The sequence below is a fragment of the Haliotis rubra genome, unplaced genomic scaffold, assembly GCF_003918875.1.
Source record: "Haliotis rubra isolate DU_JTF1 unplaced genomic scaffold, ASM391887v1 Scf897, whole genome shotgun sequence".
Classification (NCBI taxonomy): domain Eukaryota; kingdom Metazoa; phylum Mollusca; class Gastropoda; order Lepetellida; family Haliotidae; genus Haliotis; species Haliotis rubra.
Window position 1 is genome coordinate 361,321 of NW_025767631.1, and position 19,146 is coordinate 380,466.

At 41.0% G+C, this 19,146-nt stretch overlaps 1 protein-coding gene across 4 annotated transcripts in view; it reads left to right on the plus strand.

The window, feature by feature from the left end:
• The first annotated feature begins 5,260 nt into the window (after nucleotides 1-5,260).
• LOC124263734 overlaps nucleotides 5,261-19,146 on the plus strand; it is a 45,294-nt gene continuing 31,408 nt past the window's right edge. For 2 of the 4 annotated variants that reach the window (XM_046698398.1, XM_046698399.1), the window contains exons 1-3: nucleotides 5,261-5,484; nucleotides 7,723-8,133; nucleotides 11,028-11,369. In XM_046698398.1, the coding sequence (XP_046554354.1) occupies nucleotides 5,427-5,484; nucleotides 7,723-8,133; nucleotides 11,028-11,369 (811 nt within the window). In that variant the 5' untranslated portion in view covers nucleotides 5,261-5,426. Of the gene's footprint in view, nucleotides 5,485-7,722; nucleotides 8,134-11,027; nucleotides 11,373-11,480; nucleotides 11,517-19,146 lie in introns of all 4 variants that reach the window. The other 2 variants (XM_046698400.1, XM_046698401.1) reach the window with 2 other exon arrangements.

Here is a 19,146-nt window from a genome sequence, read left to right on the forward strand (position 1 = left end):
TGTCTCTTGAGAGGATAGAATTACTATACATGGGCTTAACATCCAGTAAAGCCTTGGAGAAGGCGACTGAAACTCGTACTGCTTGAGACACTAACACAGTTAAACTAACAGGATGTATGTCCTATTGTGTACGGTGATTGTCCGGAGGAATGAACTTGATCTCCACATCTATCTTGGTGACACAGTTTAGTGTTGAAAAGTCAGCTATTTATGTCTACTGGGTTTCACACGGCCTAATTGTTTAGTCAAATAGTCAATTCGCGTCCTACTCACATGAACTATACTGAACCACAAAAGAAACGCCGCCTTTCAAAACCAAATGCAAAATTTTCTTCTTACAAGGTGGTGTTTTATTATGATTGTGTCGTTTTGTTAACATGTTGTTCAATCCAAATTGACAGTTATTACCAACATCAGTGCATTTTCTGATGAAAAAAGCATATCGACCAAACGCAGTTAAAGGCAGACGTGGTAAAAGGTTCCGTATGACATTCGTGAAAATGAAAATGCATTTGCATATTGTTACAACCCAATCAATGAAAGCGAGTCTCAAACTCGCCTGAAATCATGTTTGACACGACTTACGAGAGATCAGACGATTACAAGTTGGCCAGACTGCACGGAGGGTAGCCAAACATTTTAATGTTCATTTAGGACAATCTTTCGACTGCACGAGCGGTATCAGGCAATTAATAGCACCCAAGACCGTCCACGTAATTGGGCGACCTTCTTCTTTAACATCACAACGTCAATTTTTATTACAATTTGCGTCAAGTTACAGTTACAGTTTGCTGCAGTATTACAATTTGCGTTTTAGTACAATTTACGTCTATGCTATAAGCAACTGTACCTCCGCATGACAAGTATTTTGTCACTTTGATGTTTGAATTGACAGTGAGGTGTTGATAATGTCTGCATAAATTATTAACATGACAGAGTCACAGAACCTGCATAAGTTGGAGTACTGGTGTAGTGTTCCAATAACTAATATAGAGTTCATAACATACTTATTCTAAATAATTCAACAGGTGCATCTTTCAACACCTATTTATAAAAACAGCATTTCCTCCATTTAAGATCTTCATCAGTCGTGGTTAGAGCTTGCTCGAAACTCACATCTTTTGAATATAGAACAAAATGTACAGAGTTTTCGCTCTCAAATTATTTCTAGTTTTGTTTAACAACAAGTTAGAGTTCCAAGCAAGTCATCCATCCAAGACGTCACATTAAGTGAGATAACCCTGCTCGTCTTGTGACCTCTGGAATCGATGTAACTTCTAGATTATATAAGTTCCTCAATCACCTCGTTTGAGACCAGCTAATTACTCGCCAGAAAGAGAAAGTTGCCTTCCTTAATCCCGCATGTCGTGCTGACTCGTGGATAGGAAATTATGCCATTCCGAGCCTTTTATATGAAGATAAATACGAACCGGAGATTGACTGGTCTCTTGCCGTTGTATGCTGAACGGCCACAAAAGAAACGTCGCACCGGTAGCGTTTCTTAAAGCACACACTTTAATTCCTCTTGTTAACAATCAAAACTGAGGATTGAGTTCAAACTTGACAGTGCCCACATTTACAGGAATACTGACTACGCAGTTCACACACAATGAAATCACCAAAATAGTACCATTAAGATACCCCAAAGTCAGTATCGTGTATGGCCTCGTGGGCATGATGATAGTGTTGCATTGTTCGTACACGCGATAGAATCAGCCGCTTGTTGAAGGTCATGGGCATACTGAATATGAGATTTTGTAGTATCGTGATACGTCTCGTATCGCCATCCTTATCGGGATTCGTATCGTATCATAGCTTATTAAAATGTACAATACTTTGCTTAGCTCATCGTCATTCAGAAATGTTATTATCGTGGATGCATCGTATCGCAAGTTCTTATGCCAATACCAGCACGAATAATTGCAGTGGCTCAAGGGTGAAAATAGATACTTGGCGGACTAAAGCACGAAACTTTGCAAAGTGCTGGGGAATATCATGATAAAACATACTTTTGGGGCGTGCCCGATTTTTTTGGCCCATTCTCGAAAAATCCAAGATGGCGTCCAAGATGGCCGCCAAAAATCAAGATTTCAAGTTCTGTGCTCTGTCACTTTTCCCGGCTGGATTAAAAGCAGAAAACCTTGCACAGTGCTGGGGAAAATCATGATAAAGCTATATTTCTTTGGGTGTGCCCGATTTCTTTGGCCTAATGTCCACTAAAACACAAGACGGACGCCAAAAATAAAGAAAAGGCCACCGAGAATAGTGTGACATTTATAAAAAATCTTCATTGTTGCAATATATATGAGATATATTCGTCGTTCAAAGAGCTATTCTAACACTTTCACGAAATACAACAAACACGATTTATGTTTGAGTGAGTGAGTGAGTGAGTTTAGTTTTACGCCCGCACTCAGCAATATTCTATATAGCGGCGGTGCAAAATATCGAAGTCCTGGACCAAGACAATCCAGTGATCAACAGCATGAGCATCGATCTGCGTAATTAGGAACCGATGATATGTGTCAACCAAGTTAGCGAGCCTGACCACCCGATCCCGTTAGTCGTCTCTTACGACAAGCATGGGTTACTGAAGAATTCTAACGGAACTTCACGGGTTGATTTTGTTTAGTAGTCAGTCATGTGACATCATTTTGTCAAACATCGATCATTCTGACATGATTCTGTCAACATCGATCTCTATGATTCTTTAAGCAGTTCCTTTCTGGAATAGAATATGCATAGTTGGAGAAGATTTACAAATGCAGTACTTTGAGCATAGAGGTTGAGACTTGCAGCCACATTTGATAATGTTGTTGGATAATGGTACCAGCGACCTATTTTAACGAAAACCTATTTACAACAGACACTATTTCAAGCTCTTCCAAACCAGAAATTTATTATTTTCTACTTCCTGGCAGTTACTGTATAGTTCCATGGCAAGCTACGTCTGGAGAGAGTTAGTGTGTCTGGAACTCATCATCAAGTCGAGGCACATCACCAAAGCTAAAGACGAATGTTGGATCAAGCACTGCATTTGCCTTCTTGCTAAAGAACATTTGGAAGAGGATGAGTTTATTGCCTGGTGCATTTCATGCTTCTCGTCAATCCAGGAACAGGTTGCAGCAGGAGTAAGTTCTCTCCTTCCTCTCTTTAACGAAAAAGCAGCAATTCTTGCTATGGTTAGACATAGTATGTCTGTCATCAAGACAGTCACAGAACATTGTCATGGATGTAAACCAACCACTTTTTGTGCTAGCAAAATATTTTCAATGGCGATGGCCTAATGTGTTTGGTGAGGACGTGTACACTATCATGCTTGGAGGTCTTCCAATGGTTGGGGACTTGTTGGAAGATTCTGGGTGAACTTCAGCACTAACAGAAGCGGGTATTGCCTCAAGTGGAACAGCTGAATCTTTCATTTCGTCTCATGTTACACAGACATGCTCATCAAATAGCTGCCATACGACAAGCAAAGCTTACATGTCCTCACTGGAACCGCATGTTCAACAATCATTTGAAGACTGGCTGGGCAAATTGGATCTCAGGAAAGAGTCCAACATTCAAATACTGGGATTTGATCCTTCATCTTGAGACAATGATACCAATCTTTGTGAAGTCCCATCGTGAAAGAAATATGTCTCTGTACATCCAGTTAATGGAACAAATTGTCCCTTGGTTCTTTGCTCTTGATCACACCAACTATGCACGCTGGCTGTCAGTTCACATCGGAGATATGAAAGCCCTGCCTGTTGACAGCAGAGCGTCCCTTCAGAGTGGTTGGGTTTTCTCAAAAATGCCAAACACATTTTCTGTCATGCTTTGGTTGTAACACACTCAGTTGGTGCAGTTGGATTAACAGAAAATGTTGCCAAACTGCAAAACAGATCAGAGCTCTTACATTATCTTGCATAACCTGAGTATGACTCTGTTCGAGACAACACGAGAAACGCGAAGAAAAGGCAGTAGAAGAAAAGTTCCCGTCGTATTAGATTACCTATGATCTTTGCTTCTTTTCTGAAAGAATCAAAGGACAAAGAAAAACCCTTTGCATTCATAACAGATGGTGTGGCTAGCAGCTCGTACCAACCAGCAAAGGTGGTGTTCATAACAGCTGTGCAGTCAGTGGTGACAGTAGGAAGTGAAGTGAATACAGTGCACTGATCAGGAAGAGGTGAAAACCAGAATCTGCATTTATGCCAAAGATGCTTTGCAAAAAGGTGTACAAACATTATGGTTAGCACTGTCGACACAAATGCTGTTGTCCAAACTGCTGGTCTGCTTATGGTTGGCTGTGAGGTGTCATTAGGAAAGGAAAAACTTTTAGATATTATCACATCAACAGAATATTCCAAGATCTTGGCTGTCGAAGATGAGTGGCGCTTCCTTTTTTCCACACATTCACTGGTTCTGACATATCATGGAAAAGGCAAGAAAATTGCTTGGAAGACTTCGATATCCTGTGAGGATGTGACTGAGAGATTTCCTTTTCCTGCACAGCATCCATTCCAACCTGTGGACAAAGACTCAGATGTGTTTTCATAAGCTGTGTTTGACAGCACTACATCTGTATTGCTTTTTAGCAATATTCCAGCAATATCACGGCGGGGACACCATAAATGGGTTTCACACTTTGTACCCATGTGGGGAATCGAACCCGGGTTTTCGACGAGACGAGCGAAAGCTTTAACCACTAGGCTACCCCACCGCCTCAATAGCCCTTTGAACGACGAATATATTCATATATTGCAACAAATGAAGATTTTTTTTAGTCGTCGACCATTCTGGGTGGACTTCAGCACTCTTTGATTTTTGGGGAAAATAGGCCCAAGAAATCGGGCACACTGAAAAATATGTTTTGTCATAATTTTCCCTAGCACTGTGGAAGGTTTTCTGTTATAATGCAGCGGGGAAAGTCAAATAGTGTTAGAAGTGGAAATCTTTGATTTTGGCGGCCATCTTGGACGCCATCTTGAATTTAATCGGAAAGTGGGCCCCAAAATCGGGCGCCCCCAAAAAATATGTCTTAGCATGATATTCCCCAGCATTTTGCGAAGTTTCATGCTTTCGGACCTAAGCCACTGCACTATAGCATATTCGTAAAGAGCGTTCCACGGGGACATAACTCTATGGGGTTCGCTTGAAATAAAGTTTGGTCGGTTAAGCGCGCGAGTCGATTTAATGTAACGTTGCATTTAATTCATTCAAACTTTTAATTTCATCTTGTAATCTTAATACGTATTTTTTCGGAATAAGCTGGGGATGGATAGTTAGTACTAATGAGAGAAATAAAATATTGCTTTGAAGAGAAGTGTGGCGTGACAGTGTGCCTGTAAAGCCGGAAATAATCCCCGTCAACGGTTTTACCCGAGTGTAGAAAACGGGAAATGTTTTGACGCCACAACCCCTGGTGTGTGCCACCAACCATGAGGCCCATGAGGGTGTCAACAACACTACTGGTACTAATGGTGTCCTATTGTTCTGGTGAGTAGATTAATGAGCGTGAAGAACAATTTCTGCTGTTAATCAAATATCTGCTTGTAGAGAATGATAGTACGTGGCTATCACTACAGTTGTCTTTCCAACATGGATGACCCAGTCGTATCCCCGACAAGCACATTTACCTGAGATCGACTCTGACCCAAGTTCTATTGTCATTGTTCCAAACGTCAGAGGCGTGCATCACTTCCTCCCGATAGTATAACAGAAAGTGTTGTCTGAAGGGGTTAAACAAAGCTCACTCACTCACTCCTTGACGGGGTTAAACCACACTCACTCACTTACTCACTCCTGGTCGGAACAACACTCATAGTTCTAACATCTGAGATGTGTTCTTCCTGGCCACCAGCGAGGTAGAATTAAATTAAAACTCTTTTCAGTTTAGAAATTTCGTGGCTTCAATTGAATTTTACAGATTTCGAATGGAAGTTGGAAACCACCACACTGAACACAGTTCATTTATCTATATTCTACCCAGACACAATTATTCGAGATTAGATAGCATCGGTAGAGGGTATTTTCAGTAGGTTGAAAGGGTAATTCACGCATCAGTGAAGATAAATAGTTGTTAGCATAAATGTTCATATTAGCATATGAATCTTTTCCATAGCCGCTTCATTGAGACAAAACGTTGGTACATGTTCAGTAAATATTATTCAAAACAACTTACCAGGAGAAAATGATGCTACCTATAGAGGTTAAAATCTAACTTGCATACCACTGCTCTCACATGCCTTGTTTCTGACGGTAGTGTAAGCATTCTGACGAACAGACATGACGTCACTACAAGGGCTAGATAGGTGTTGATGTGACTGAATATTTCAATACACTCTTCAACGTTTTCTCCTGAACATTTGTTGTGTACGTGAGGCAAGGTCCGAACGGGTGTGTTTGCTGGAGAAGGGTCTCTGAAAAAATCTCCTCTACTGCGATGCGGTAATAATCGTGGTGCTTTAACCCACATTACACTATCTTGATACCCACATCACCAAATAGGTGGACATAGTGTTTCCAAGTTCAATCTCATTTTTTCTCTGAACTCATGTGTCATGTAATATTTTATTCATGCGTTAAATTAGCGTTGAGTACACGAGAAGATGTGTGGAGGAAATAAAAAAACTATGTTCAGTGCATTTCTTTATTTCCACTTGTCCCATGGTATAGCCTTTGCATGTGTTTGTGACGAGAGTCAGTGGTTGGGCCGGATCTCTCGTCTCATCAGTATTTCACAGTCACTCACTAATCTTAAGTCGGACTTAATCTTAATCTTAATCAAATTGGACTCAGATATTTGTTATGAATAAAATGAATGTTGTTTTAATTGTACTTACTTGTTACTGAAATGTTGTTATATTGTGAAATGCTTGTACTGTGACGATTACAAAGGATCACGTGATAGGCCAGGGATATTCTCCAGTACAAAATCTTTGATACAGTGTAAAACCAGCAAACGGAGAAATGTAATAAACGTAAATTACAGTACGGCATTAACTAAGTTTACAATGCAATAGAAATTACCGCAAAGTGATTACAATGGCGGTATACAATAGTGTGGTAATACAATCTGTTGGCCTTGATGTAATGTGAGATAATATGGGCATGTGGTTGCCCCTTGTATAGTCTTAAATACTGCTACATGATCTGTATGTACCATGGCAGAATATCTGTGTTGTGTTTATACTTTCCAGATGAGACTTGACCTCCACACCATCTAATTAACGCAACTTCCACACCATTATTTACGTCCGAAAGTTATACATTCCTGTAACATGTTATATTTGGGGTACCACTTTCTCAATAAAGTACAGATTCTAGTACTTTGGGGGGATTTAGTCCCATCCTGGATTCGAACCTACTACAACCAGCACACAAAGTAAGTGATCTACCCCTCAGCCACCGTGGCTCCTACAAATATGGAAGTCGCACAACTGGTAGTCAAGGTCACGTACTTCCTGAAAGCCGCGGTGTCTCGACCACACATGGGTTGACACTACTCATCTGTGCAACTTGGATACCTTGACATGTATCAACCAAGTAATCCAGTCTCACCTCCTGACCCCGTTACAACGAGTTGTTGCTGTAGACCAATTCTAATCAATTTTCAGTTATTATTTGTAAGAAACAGTTGACATTCCGTGATATGCCGTACGGAGAATCAGCAACTCACTCTTCACACTGACATCATTCTGAGAAGTTTGTTCATTGACGTCTGCTGTATTTCAGGTTCCATCGTTTGTGAAAAGGTTAATCTCGCAGACCTGAAAGGACAAACAAACAACCTTTGTTACAATGAAAGAAGTAAACAGATCATGTGTCCTAGAAATCAAACACTTTTGATACAAGCGCTGTTGCAAAGAGTACACTCACCTGACGAAGAGGACCCCAGTTCCTGTAGAGAATCAGCCCGTGATAACTATTATGACATTGGGAAATGCCTATTGAACACTACGGATGTGCAGGAGAAGACGGCCTACGAGGCAGCGATGAGGGAGGTTCTGGAGGAGTGTAGTCAGAAGAGGTACTGCATCCTGGAGAGTGACAAGACGTCCTCTATCCATGGACTCAAGGACCTTCCAGTCGGAGAGGGGAACAGACACCCGTCACACCTGGTGGTAATGAATCAGTGTGTTAAAGGTAAGGATTTCGCCATACAGGCCCATTACTTATTATTCTGCTGATAGTGGGGTTTGCCGAACTTAAATATTTACCATCTTGAGTTGATGACTGTAATATTCAAAACTATGTCATTTCCATTTTCCCTTGATCTATGTTTTTTTCAGTTATTACCGAACATACCGTGAGATTGTGGGAGATTGTGGCAGAAACTAGACTGCGTTCACTTTAGTTTGTGTCATGTTACCACCTGTTTGTGTTTAGTTACATCAAATTACCTTTCACTTTAACTCTAACTATACATGTATTCTAAACTATATTACACTAATTATTCAAAGCTCAATAACGTCTTAAAATTGAGCAATCCTAAAATCGTAGTTTTTGTTCAGCGGTTCCCCTGCCCGCCCCTACAAACACCACCCATGTCCAGCTACATCAGTCTGTATGGGAATTCTGGTTGTATTAACTTCATAACGCTTGTACAATAGGCCTGCTCTGACAAGCTGCGTGAATGTGAAGTGCAGGACTTTACAGTGGTAAGGCTTCTCCGTGCGTGTTTATCCCTCATGGTAGGTAATTCAATGTAATGACTTACTGGACATGTCAGTTTGAACCAATAAACCCACCTCTGTGTCTGTCTAATGAACCACTCTTCCAACTTCTTCACAATTACCTAGCACGAATACCGTTTTTATGATCACAACCACAATGCATACACAAATATGGTATCGCAACCCCTATGAATTTTATGCTGCTATTCATTTCATAATTATATTATTTGCATGATTAGTTTTACCCTTCGTGCGCATGTTTAGATATGCATGTGCTACGATCAAATCACGTGCAATAACTTAGTAATAAGCTCAATAACTTGGAAAATCAGTCGATTTCGTTGTTGATGAGCAACTATGGGATCTCCTCAGCTGACAACTGCTCAAAGATGGCAAGTTACTGGTTTGCATCGACCATCAGCCGAATGGCTACATGACATTAGCAAACTAATGACGTTAAGTACCGCCAGCATTTAGGTCCACCGCGACTGACTACTTCTTGGAAGGATAAAACCCTTCATAAATTGTCAAGTGGTTTATTAAAAACAGTGGCTTCCACATTGTCGTTTGTCGAACAGATCAGTCCGAAATCGCCTAAAATCGGCGAAGTATAGAGCCAGGCGACCTATCAGACGTCCGTTGTTATGCCCAGAGCACTAAACAGCGCATAAAGCTTCGTGTCAAAGTCGACGTCACTGGATCTTGAAGGTCATGGGTTTGGGTCCGTTGGCGATTTCTTTTGTTAATGACTGATGGGCGATTGTTTGGAGTGGCAGAGACACTGCATATGCACAACGGAATATCTTTGAGTAAGTACTGTTTGGCAGGGGTTCATTCATTGCTCACTTGGCCTTGTGACGATCAAGCTTGGTGTCAAGGTCGACGTCAGTGGAACTTGAAAGTTATGGGTTAGGATCCGTTGGCGATTTCTTTTGTAAATGACTGATAGGCGATTGTTTGGAGTGGCAGAGACACTGCATATGCACAAAGGAATATATTTTAGGAAGTACTGTTTGGCGGGGGCTCATTCATTGCTCACTTGGCGATCAGACAAAGTCTGAATGGACAGCAGTACATCACTGGGTTGTTGTTCCACATTTCGATGACCATCCCCTCAACACAAGGCCAGTCTTAATGGACGTGTGATTTCGTACGTCAAGAGGCGGCACCTATTCTACTTTGGCCCGCGAAGATTTCAATTGCATGGAGTACGTTTGGATCATTATCGGTCGCAGAATACGACAGAGAGATCCTACAGTACAAATGTTTGATGTATTGGAGCAGGCCCTCCATCATGAATGGAAAGCAAGACCTCAACGTCAAGTTCAACGTCTGATAAAGTCAATGAGGAAGATGGATGTTACTGCAGTTGGCGGATGTTGACATTGTGTTCGGTTATTGATACGTATGTGATTTCTGGAGTATTGTATGTCAGAACAATGAAAATGACCGTAGCTATAGGTGTTAACGTCATACGACTATAGTTATCGGCACTACAAAATGAGTCGCTGTTTTTGCCATGTTTGCATCTATAAAAAACTACAGTTTTTCGTTCTTTTACCGTTTATATTAACTAATTAATTATTCCTTGAGCGTCAGTTTATCCATATAATAAGCTAAACTAAGGTTTTGATATGTTCCTTTGCTATGCTGATACTATGAAAAATATGGGGTGTTGGTATACTTTTTCACACTACCCAACAGAACGTCTGCCTACATAAACAAACTGACAGACAGACTTTATTCGTATATGAGGCCATGAGGCCGAGAGTACATGGCAATACAGAGTGTTTTGTGGCGTGAACGCCTTGTGGTGGTACATTTCATATAATGGTTTGAAAAGATTCATAGGTATACAAATACATATGAATGAATGAATGAATGTACACATTGAATAATAATGTATAGTTAGTGATTTACAAACTTCTTGAGTAGCAATTTAGACTTAATGCATAAACCTGGGGGTAGACAAATGCATAACATAATGATGTAAGGTATACAAATTCGCACGGTAGGGATTAAACTTAGGTTTAAACAGAAACCAACTTACTTCCATCAATATCATATTCTAGTTATCCATACAAAATAGCGTACAACAACTCTTAATCTCACAATGAGCCATGTTAGCAGGGTAGCATCCCTCCAATAATACACTCTGAGGAGCGCCGGGGTAGTCACGTGGTTAAAGTGTTCGCCCGTCACACCGATAACCCGGGTTCGATGCCTCACGTGGGTGTAATGTAGTGAACCGTTTTTGAGCTACCAACCGTTAAGATATATATGCTGCGTTTTGCGTTTTCAGGAAAAACCACTATATGTGACAAAATCATATCTTGGCTGTGACACTCGTGCATTGCTTTTCAGAACAAGTCGCCAGCGTCGTATTGTGCGACAGTGAGACACAGACAGAGAACGAGGTCTACATCAGCAGCAACCCACTGAGGATGTCAGCTCTGGGAACAAGCACCTGTACCTGTACAGTCAGTGGAGCAGCGAGCCAGGTCACCCTACTGGACATGAGACTGGGCAACAGCAACCGGACCAGACTGACCATCAGGGACAGGACACGGTCAGTGTACACAGCCCACGGTGGTCAGCAGACACTCCACTTCATGGAGGACATAAGGATGAGGCAGTCGGAGTGGAGTCTACACATGGATGTTGTCCCAGACCATCTCCCTGACAAGATATGGATGAGAGTGAAAGGTAGTTATTTTACGCCAGACTGTAATGAGTTTATAACGAGTGATGACAGCTTAAAATATTCACTATTGAATCAAAATGCTTCCGTGACTTAATAAGCTTCTTTTTCTACAGGCTACAACAGTACTAAAGTCACAGTCACATGTGAGGGTATGTCCTTCCCTATATCCACCTGTCTAATCTCCTACACTCATTGTCCGTAAGATACATTGAAGCCAACAGGAAATCGAAACGTTTTTAGTATCGACATACAGCTGTGTGGAAACCATACATATGTCGAGTATGTGTAATGTATAATCATATGTGCTTGTTAGGTGCTTCTTGGAGTGAAAATTTCATAATATATATGCAGTGTGAATGGGAGATTCTATTAATTTATTCCTATTCCACGAATACTTTTTTTCATAATTATATTAGAAAATATGTGTAGAAAGCTAACTTCATGGCAACTACACAAGGAAGGTGACACTTACAGGTCAGTACTACTATCATCATAGTGGAGACATTTGGCGGTGGTATACTGTAAACATGAAAGTTGACTTCTTTGACGTAAAAGTTGACGTTCATGGGATTTGAATATGTTTGGCAGTGCATTATTTGTTTGGACAGTAACGAAAATGTAAATCAAATTATAGGGTGTATGTATTACAGTGTTTATTGTATATGAACAGGTAATAAATTCTTGTGACGCTATATTGCACATGAGGAATCTTCAATAAAAACGATGAATGAGGACACCAGTTCCACTAGGTTATAACTGAATTGTCAACGTCTTTGTGCAAATGATGTCATTTTCTCTATGAGGACATGTAACTCATTCCCATTCTATAACCTGACATTAGACTTTGTTTCAGAATCCAACAGCATACCTGTGCTGCCACGATCCTCCTCCTCAGGTGAAGAATGTTACAAACATACACATATAAATATCACTTCAAGTGTTGGCACTTGTACTTAAGGAGGCGTTGGGGTAGCCGAGTGCTTTGACCGTTCGCTTCTCACGCCAAAATTCCGGGTTCCATTCCCCACGTGGGGGGCAATGTGTGAAGCCCATTTCTGATGTGTTTTACCGTGATGTTGCTGTAATGTTGCATACCGCGGCATACATACTCATCCACTAAAAAGAACATTTTTTTATGAACTGCATTATTTCTTGGCATCATATACAGGCACTTGCCCTGTGGCCTGACATCTCAATACAGTCTCATCAACATGTTGTTGTTGTTGTCGTCGTTGTTGTTGTTGTTGTTGTTGTTGTTGTTGCTGTTGCTGATGTTGTCAGCATGATGTATAAACATTTAACTTTCATTCCAGGTGAACACATTATTTTTGTGTGTGTGGGCTTTGTGGCAGGAATGGTCTTTACAGGTTTTATCCTGGGTACTCTTGTTAAAAGGTAAGTAAACACTGGCGGAACTGAGATTTAACATCAAACAGCTGTCCCCATGTAAACACATGGTTGAGATGTACACATGCATATAGTTCTCTTATGTCTTCTGTAGCCTTACGCCAACGCTATTGTTCTCTAAAATATTGACATGGTAACACTGATATGAACTAAACTAGGCGTATGACAGCAATAGTCGTCAGTTGTGGAAGAGTAACTGTGAAGCACTGCTGTGTTCCAGGAGATCAGGACACTCGGGTTCCAGGTCTAATGAAGGTGAGGATAACGGAGAGGCCCACTGCTCTCAGCTGGCCGAGTCACGTGTCCAGCAGCCAACAGGATCACCAGATGGAGATGAACCTCACTACCACATGCCTGATGACCCATGTGACCATGCCCGGGCAGGACCCAACGATTACTACCTGGTGCCTATTCACCGGCAGACTCGATAAACCAGTTTAGGAAGACTTGCTAAATGAGAGTCACAGCTTAGCTTTGCTTGAAAATATGTTTATTGAACTATTATTTAGAAGAAGAAGTAGCTGTGCTATTGCAGGCCTATTCCACAATGTACTATTCAAACATCTCCTCACACGTGTATACATGCCTCGCTGTCATTATACTGTTCACCACTTGCTTGATAACGGTGTTGAAACCTACACCGAAACGTCGCTCTCACGGAAATAAATTACTTTAAATCCATATATTGTTCTCCTTCCATGTTATTTAGAAGACATTGTTTTTGATGACCTTTTGGCATGTTGAAGTAATTTGTTAGACTGTGTGTGTTGTTCTATATTATGCTCAACATTAGCAATGTGCGCATGCGCTCATGTGTGGCGTAGTGGTGGTGTGGTGTGTGGTGTGGTGGTTGTGTGTTTGTCGTGTGTGTGTGTTTGTGTTGTGTGTGTATGTGTGTGTGTGTGTTGTAGTGTATATGGTGTGGTAGTGGTGGTGAGGTGGTGGTGTGTTTGTCGTGTGTGTGTCGTGTGTGTGTTGTGTTGTGTGTGTTGTTGTGTGTGTGTGTGTGTGTGTGTGTGTGTGTTTGTAGTGTGAGTGGTGTGGTCGTGGTGGCGTGTGTGTCTTTGTGGTGTCTCTGATTCAAGACAAAAGGGGCGGTGGGGTAGCCCAGTGGTTAAAGCGTCCGCTCGTCATGCTGAAGACCCGGGTTCGATTCAGCACATGGGTTCAATGAGTGAAGCCCATTTCTGGTGTCCCCACAGTGATATTACTGGAATATTGCTAAAAGCCGCGAAAAAAACCACACCCTCTCACTCAGCCTTACTCATAGGCTGTATGACATGACATGACAACTCGGATTCCCGTAGTGGATGAATGAATGAATGAATGAATGAAAACTACATACATCCATTATGTATATAGTTTGTACATTATCTGAATGACTGCAGTGATTTGATTTACGTATCTGGCATTTAAAACGTTGAACTATTCTATGAGACAGACATAAATATTTCAACGTTAGAAAATATGTCTGTCTAATGTCTATAAGGACTGTAATCCAGTCACCAAATCTATGTTGACAACGAACACAAACTTGACGGGACTGTGTGTCAGATCCAGTGCCGTCAGTATGTACGAGTCATCATGGTCGGATTAGATAGAATGAACATTTTAGACGGAGAAAGGCCCGGACTGATTCATTCCATTGAACAAACGTTGGACCTGTCCTAACACGACTACACCGTCCAATAGCGCAACAGGGTACAGGCATGGTTTACTGGCGATGTGTTTGGCTTAGACGTTGAATCGCGTTTCCTCCTGCAACGATAGGATGGGAGACAACGTGTCTGCCGACGTCGACGAACGTTGTTAGCCGAACTGAGTCCAACAGGTGGACAGATTTGGTGCACAAAACGTCATGGTGTGGGGAGCCGTGTCCTACACGGGTAGATCAGAGCTAGTGGTGGTTAAAGGCAATGCTACAGCAAATCGTTACGTCGGCCAATTCCTGCTCCCTCACCTCCTCCCTCTTTTTAACCGCTAGAGGGAGCTGTTTTAACACGACAACGCTCGACCCCAAACAGCTCGTGTAACAGGTTCACTCTCGCCAATGCAAACGTCAGTGGTCTTCCCTGGCCTTCCAAATCGCCTGATCTGAACTGATTGAGCATCTATAGGACGAACTTGATCGACGCGTCCGTAAACGTCACCATTGTCCTCAAACACTTGAAGAACTTGCTAACGCATTGCAGGAAGAATGGCGTAGAGTTCCCCAAGCACAAATCCGACGACTTGTGTCTCTACATGTGCAGTGAGTGAACTGAATTAATGGTGACAATGACAGCGATACATATGTTCATCCGTGTGTCGAATTTCCTTCATCTAAGTTCAAGCTTAATCCACTTACGTACACTTAAATACATTTAATACATTTCCTTAACTTTGGTCTGTGCGTTTCTTTTTTTTTACCTTTTAAATTAGTTGTCCTGGTCAGCCCAAATGACATGATATTAAACCCTGTCCAAATGGACGTTGTGTGCAGAGGTATGCGCTCCGTATATACGGGCTGCAGTCTCACAGTGTCTCATTAGAAATGCCAGTGCCATGGACCATTTCTAAGTGTGTCAGTAGAGTCAAAGTAAGGTCTTGCACATTGTACTTATAACTGTTTTCCTCTGTCTTCTCAACAGGTTCATAAAGGTTACCTGAAAACTATGTACCGGGATTCTTCAATCTTTATTTGTTGAATTATTATATCATGAAAACGTGATCCTAAAGAAAATTTTGAGTAGCATATTTTGCAGTGACACACGTTCGTGGTGATCTCATTGTGAAAGTATTTTCGAATCTGAAACAGTGCCTTATCTAACAAACGATCACACATTAAGCGGACATGCCAAGTGAAACCAACCAAATGATGTTCAGCAAGGAAGATAGAAAATAATCATAAATTGAAATCACATTTGAACGGGAACTGTGCACTGATATCACCACACCACTTGTCGCCAGCCATGGAGACCGTCAGACTGTTTGGATTCCTGGTGTTACTGGTGAACTCCTGTCTTTGTGAGTACACGTCTATACGTATGTCTCCTTACACAACAAACCTCGGCTAAAGTTCGTACTATCACTCTTAGTCTGAATAGTAATGTTTAATATATTTGTTTCAAATGTAGACTTTACAATCACGCTACCCCACCAAGCTTCTGTAACTCATAATCTGTCGTTTGAAATTATGGTCAGTTTTGAAATCTAGAGGTGTTCCCCAAAATGGTTAACTCTATACAGTCCAACTATTGATCCGTTAAGGCTAGCGTAAAATTTAATAATGTGTTGTCAGGATTTTTCCCTTGTTCACGTGGTGTTCGTCAGGGCTGTGTCCTTAGCCCTCTGTTGTTTTCGATTTTTATCAACGAGTTGGCTGTTGAGGTAGAACGAAGTTCAGGTCCTGGTATTCAATTACATCCTGATGATATTCAAATATTTATTCTTCTTTTTGCGGATGACATCGGACTTATATCTGATACTATTGGAGGGCTACAGAAGCGCATCGATGTTTTAGAAAGGTTTTGTATAGAATACGGTCTTGAGGTCAATTTGGATAAGACAAAAGTTGTCGTTTTTCAGAAAGGTGGTATTTTATCAAAAAGAGAAAGTTGGTTTTATAATGGAAGGAAGTTGGAAGCGGTAACTTCATATACGTATCTAGGTATAACATTCACAAGGGGCTTGTCTTGGTCTAGTCATTGTTCTAATGCAGCTTTGCAATGTAAAAAGGCATTATTTGGTGTTCTTAAAAATATAAGTAAGCTTGGTTGTTGTTGTTGTGTTTGGTGCTTTTGAGGTCGCCTTCGCCGGTTGGCATGTCGGCAGACCTATTTTTTTAAGCTTGGTAATATATCTCATGAATTATACTTTAAGATATTTGATATGAAAATAGCTCCTATTCTGCTGTATGGTGCCGAGGTCTGGGGATTCTGTCAGAATGATTATGTTGAATCTGTGCACACATTGGCTTGCAAACGGTTTTTAGGCGTTAAGATCTCTACAACTAATAATATAGCTCGTGGTGAATGTGGGCGGTATCCCCTATATATCCTAGCATATAAAAGGGTAATAAAGTATTGGTTAAAATTATTGAGTATGTCTGATTCTCGTCATCCCAAAAAATGTTATCATATGATGTTAATGGCTTTAGATCATAATAAATTTAATTGGGCGTCGAAGTGTCGAGATCTGCTGTACAGTTTGGGTTTTGGTTTTGTTTGGGAACAGCAATCTGTTTTTTCTCCTACCTCGTTTTTATCTGAATTTGTGAGTCGACTTAAATGTATTCATGAACAGAATTGGTATAGTTCACTTCAAAATGGCAGCAAATCTATGTTTTATTCTTACTTCAAAATATCATTGTCCAGGGAATTGTATTTAAATGTGATTAACATTAAAAAGTTTAGAGTAGCACTCGCTCAGTTTAGATGTTTTTCACATCAGTTACGTATAGAAAATGGAAGGTATTATAATATAGATAGAAATGATAGATTATGTTTACAGTGCGATGAAGGTTATATTGAGGATGAATACCATCTTCTCCTCGTGTGTTCCAAATTCCAACAGCTCCGCTTGAACCATTTACCTAAAACCTATTGTATCAACCCAAGTAAAGCCAAATTCAAACTCCTCATGTCATCATCAGATTGTAAACTTATAAATAACTTAGCTAGCTTTATCTATCATGCAATGTATCTAAGATGTTAAAAATTATCAATCTATACTGTACACACCATGCTTTGCCATGTAAATGTAACCTATGTAGTTATGGGCCGATGACCTACACTTCTGTAATAAAGAATTGAATTGAATCTGCATGAATTACATACACGGTGCCTTTGTAACACACGTCAACATACCAGGGGTATACCAGTTAGTTCAACTATTGTTAGCATTTAGACATAACTGAAATTTTGTTCAAAGCAGAGTTAATCCTAATCTTCTCTGACTTATTAAACAATTAATCCCTAAACTAAAGTGAAATTATATACTACCGAACAGACTAAGGGTTGTCCGGACATGTAGTGAGATAAAAACAGGGTAATGAGAATATGTAGAGAGCTCAGGTCACAAAGCAGGTGAAGTTAAGCAACGTTGAATGTGGAGAGTCCTCGGATGGGTGACCGTGTTTGGCAGTTTGACCCCTGATAGTTACTGGGACTTGAGTCCTGCCCCACAATGAAGCAAATGTGACACATGTGGTCTCACCTTAGGCAATTAGGTTTGTTCAAAATTGCCTCTGTTCATCCAGCAGAAACATGGGTACCCGGTCATTTGACAATAACCTTCTAGAGCCTAACAGGCTGCTAGAGTTCTCCAAGGTAACAATGTGCTGGGCTATTGATTGTTAGCGGTATGATCATGATCATGACTTGAGTTTGGCGCTACATAAATGGACACAGTATTACTGTTCATACCACTACAACGTAACCGGGTTAGAACTGATCTTCAGTAACCCATTCTTGTCGTAAAAGGCGACTTACTGGGATCGGGTCGTCAGGCTCGCTGGTCGATGTTCATGCTGTTGATCCCTGGATTATCTGGTCCAGACTCTATTATTTACAGACCGCCGCCATATAGCTGGAATATTGCTGACTGCGGCGTAAAAGTAAACTCGTTCACTCACCCAGTCATACCACTACAAGCCAGAAATGATGTTCCGCCTATCAGGAAGGCCTGAACTGGTCGGTTCAGGGCTTTCTAGAGGAAGATGGAACTGAATGCTTGTCGCGACACCTCCTCACTCAAGATGGCGTAATTCAAGAGCAACTCGAGTGTTGAGTGAATATTAACTTGTCTAACATGCCCACTGAACAATTCTATTGTTTAGAAGCTGAACCCTTAGCTATCCTTTACTGCATTATCGAAAATAATTATTTTCTAGACAACAACATCTTACTCCTAATATTTGACAAACAAGTATATGTTACATCTATGTTCGTGCGGTAGTACACTACATGTGGTATTCCCGTTTTGTTGTTTGGTTATTGTTTAACGCCGGTCTCAGCAATATTCCAGCTATATTGCAGCGGTCTGTAAATAATCGAGTCTGGACCAAACAATCCAGTGATAAACAGCATGAGCATATATTTACGCAACTGGGATACGATGACACGTGTCAGCAAAGTCAGCGAGCCTGACCACCCGATCCCGTTAGTCGCTTCTCATGACAAACATGGGTTGCTCGGATCTTCACTGGTGCAGTATGTGTACTGTCACTGACATCTGATTAAAGTACCGTGATCCGTCTTATATGAACTTCTGTCAAACAAAACGTGTGGTTATGACACCGCCCACCTATACAGTCTGTCTCACAGTCCTTTAACCGTTATATTTCCCCTTCTGCCTAGGCCCTTCTGCAATGCTAAAGCTCTAAATTTCCCC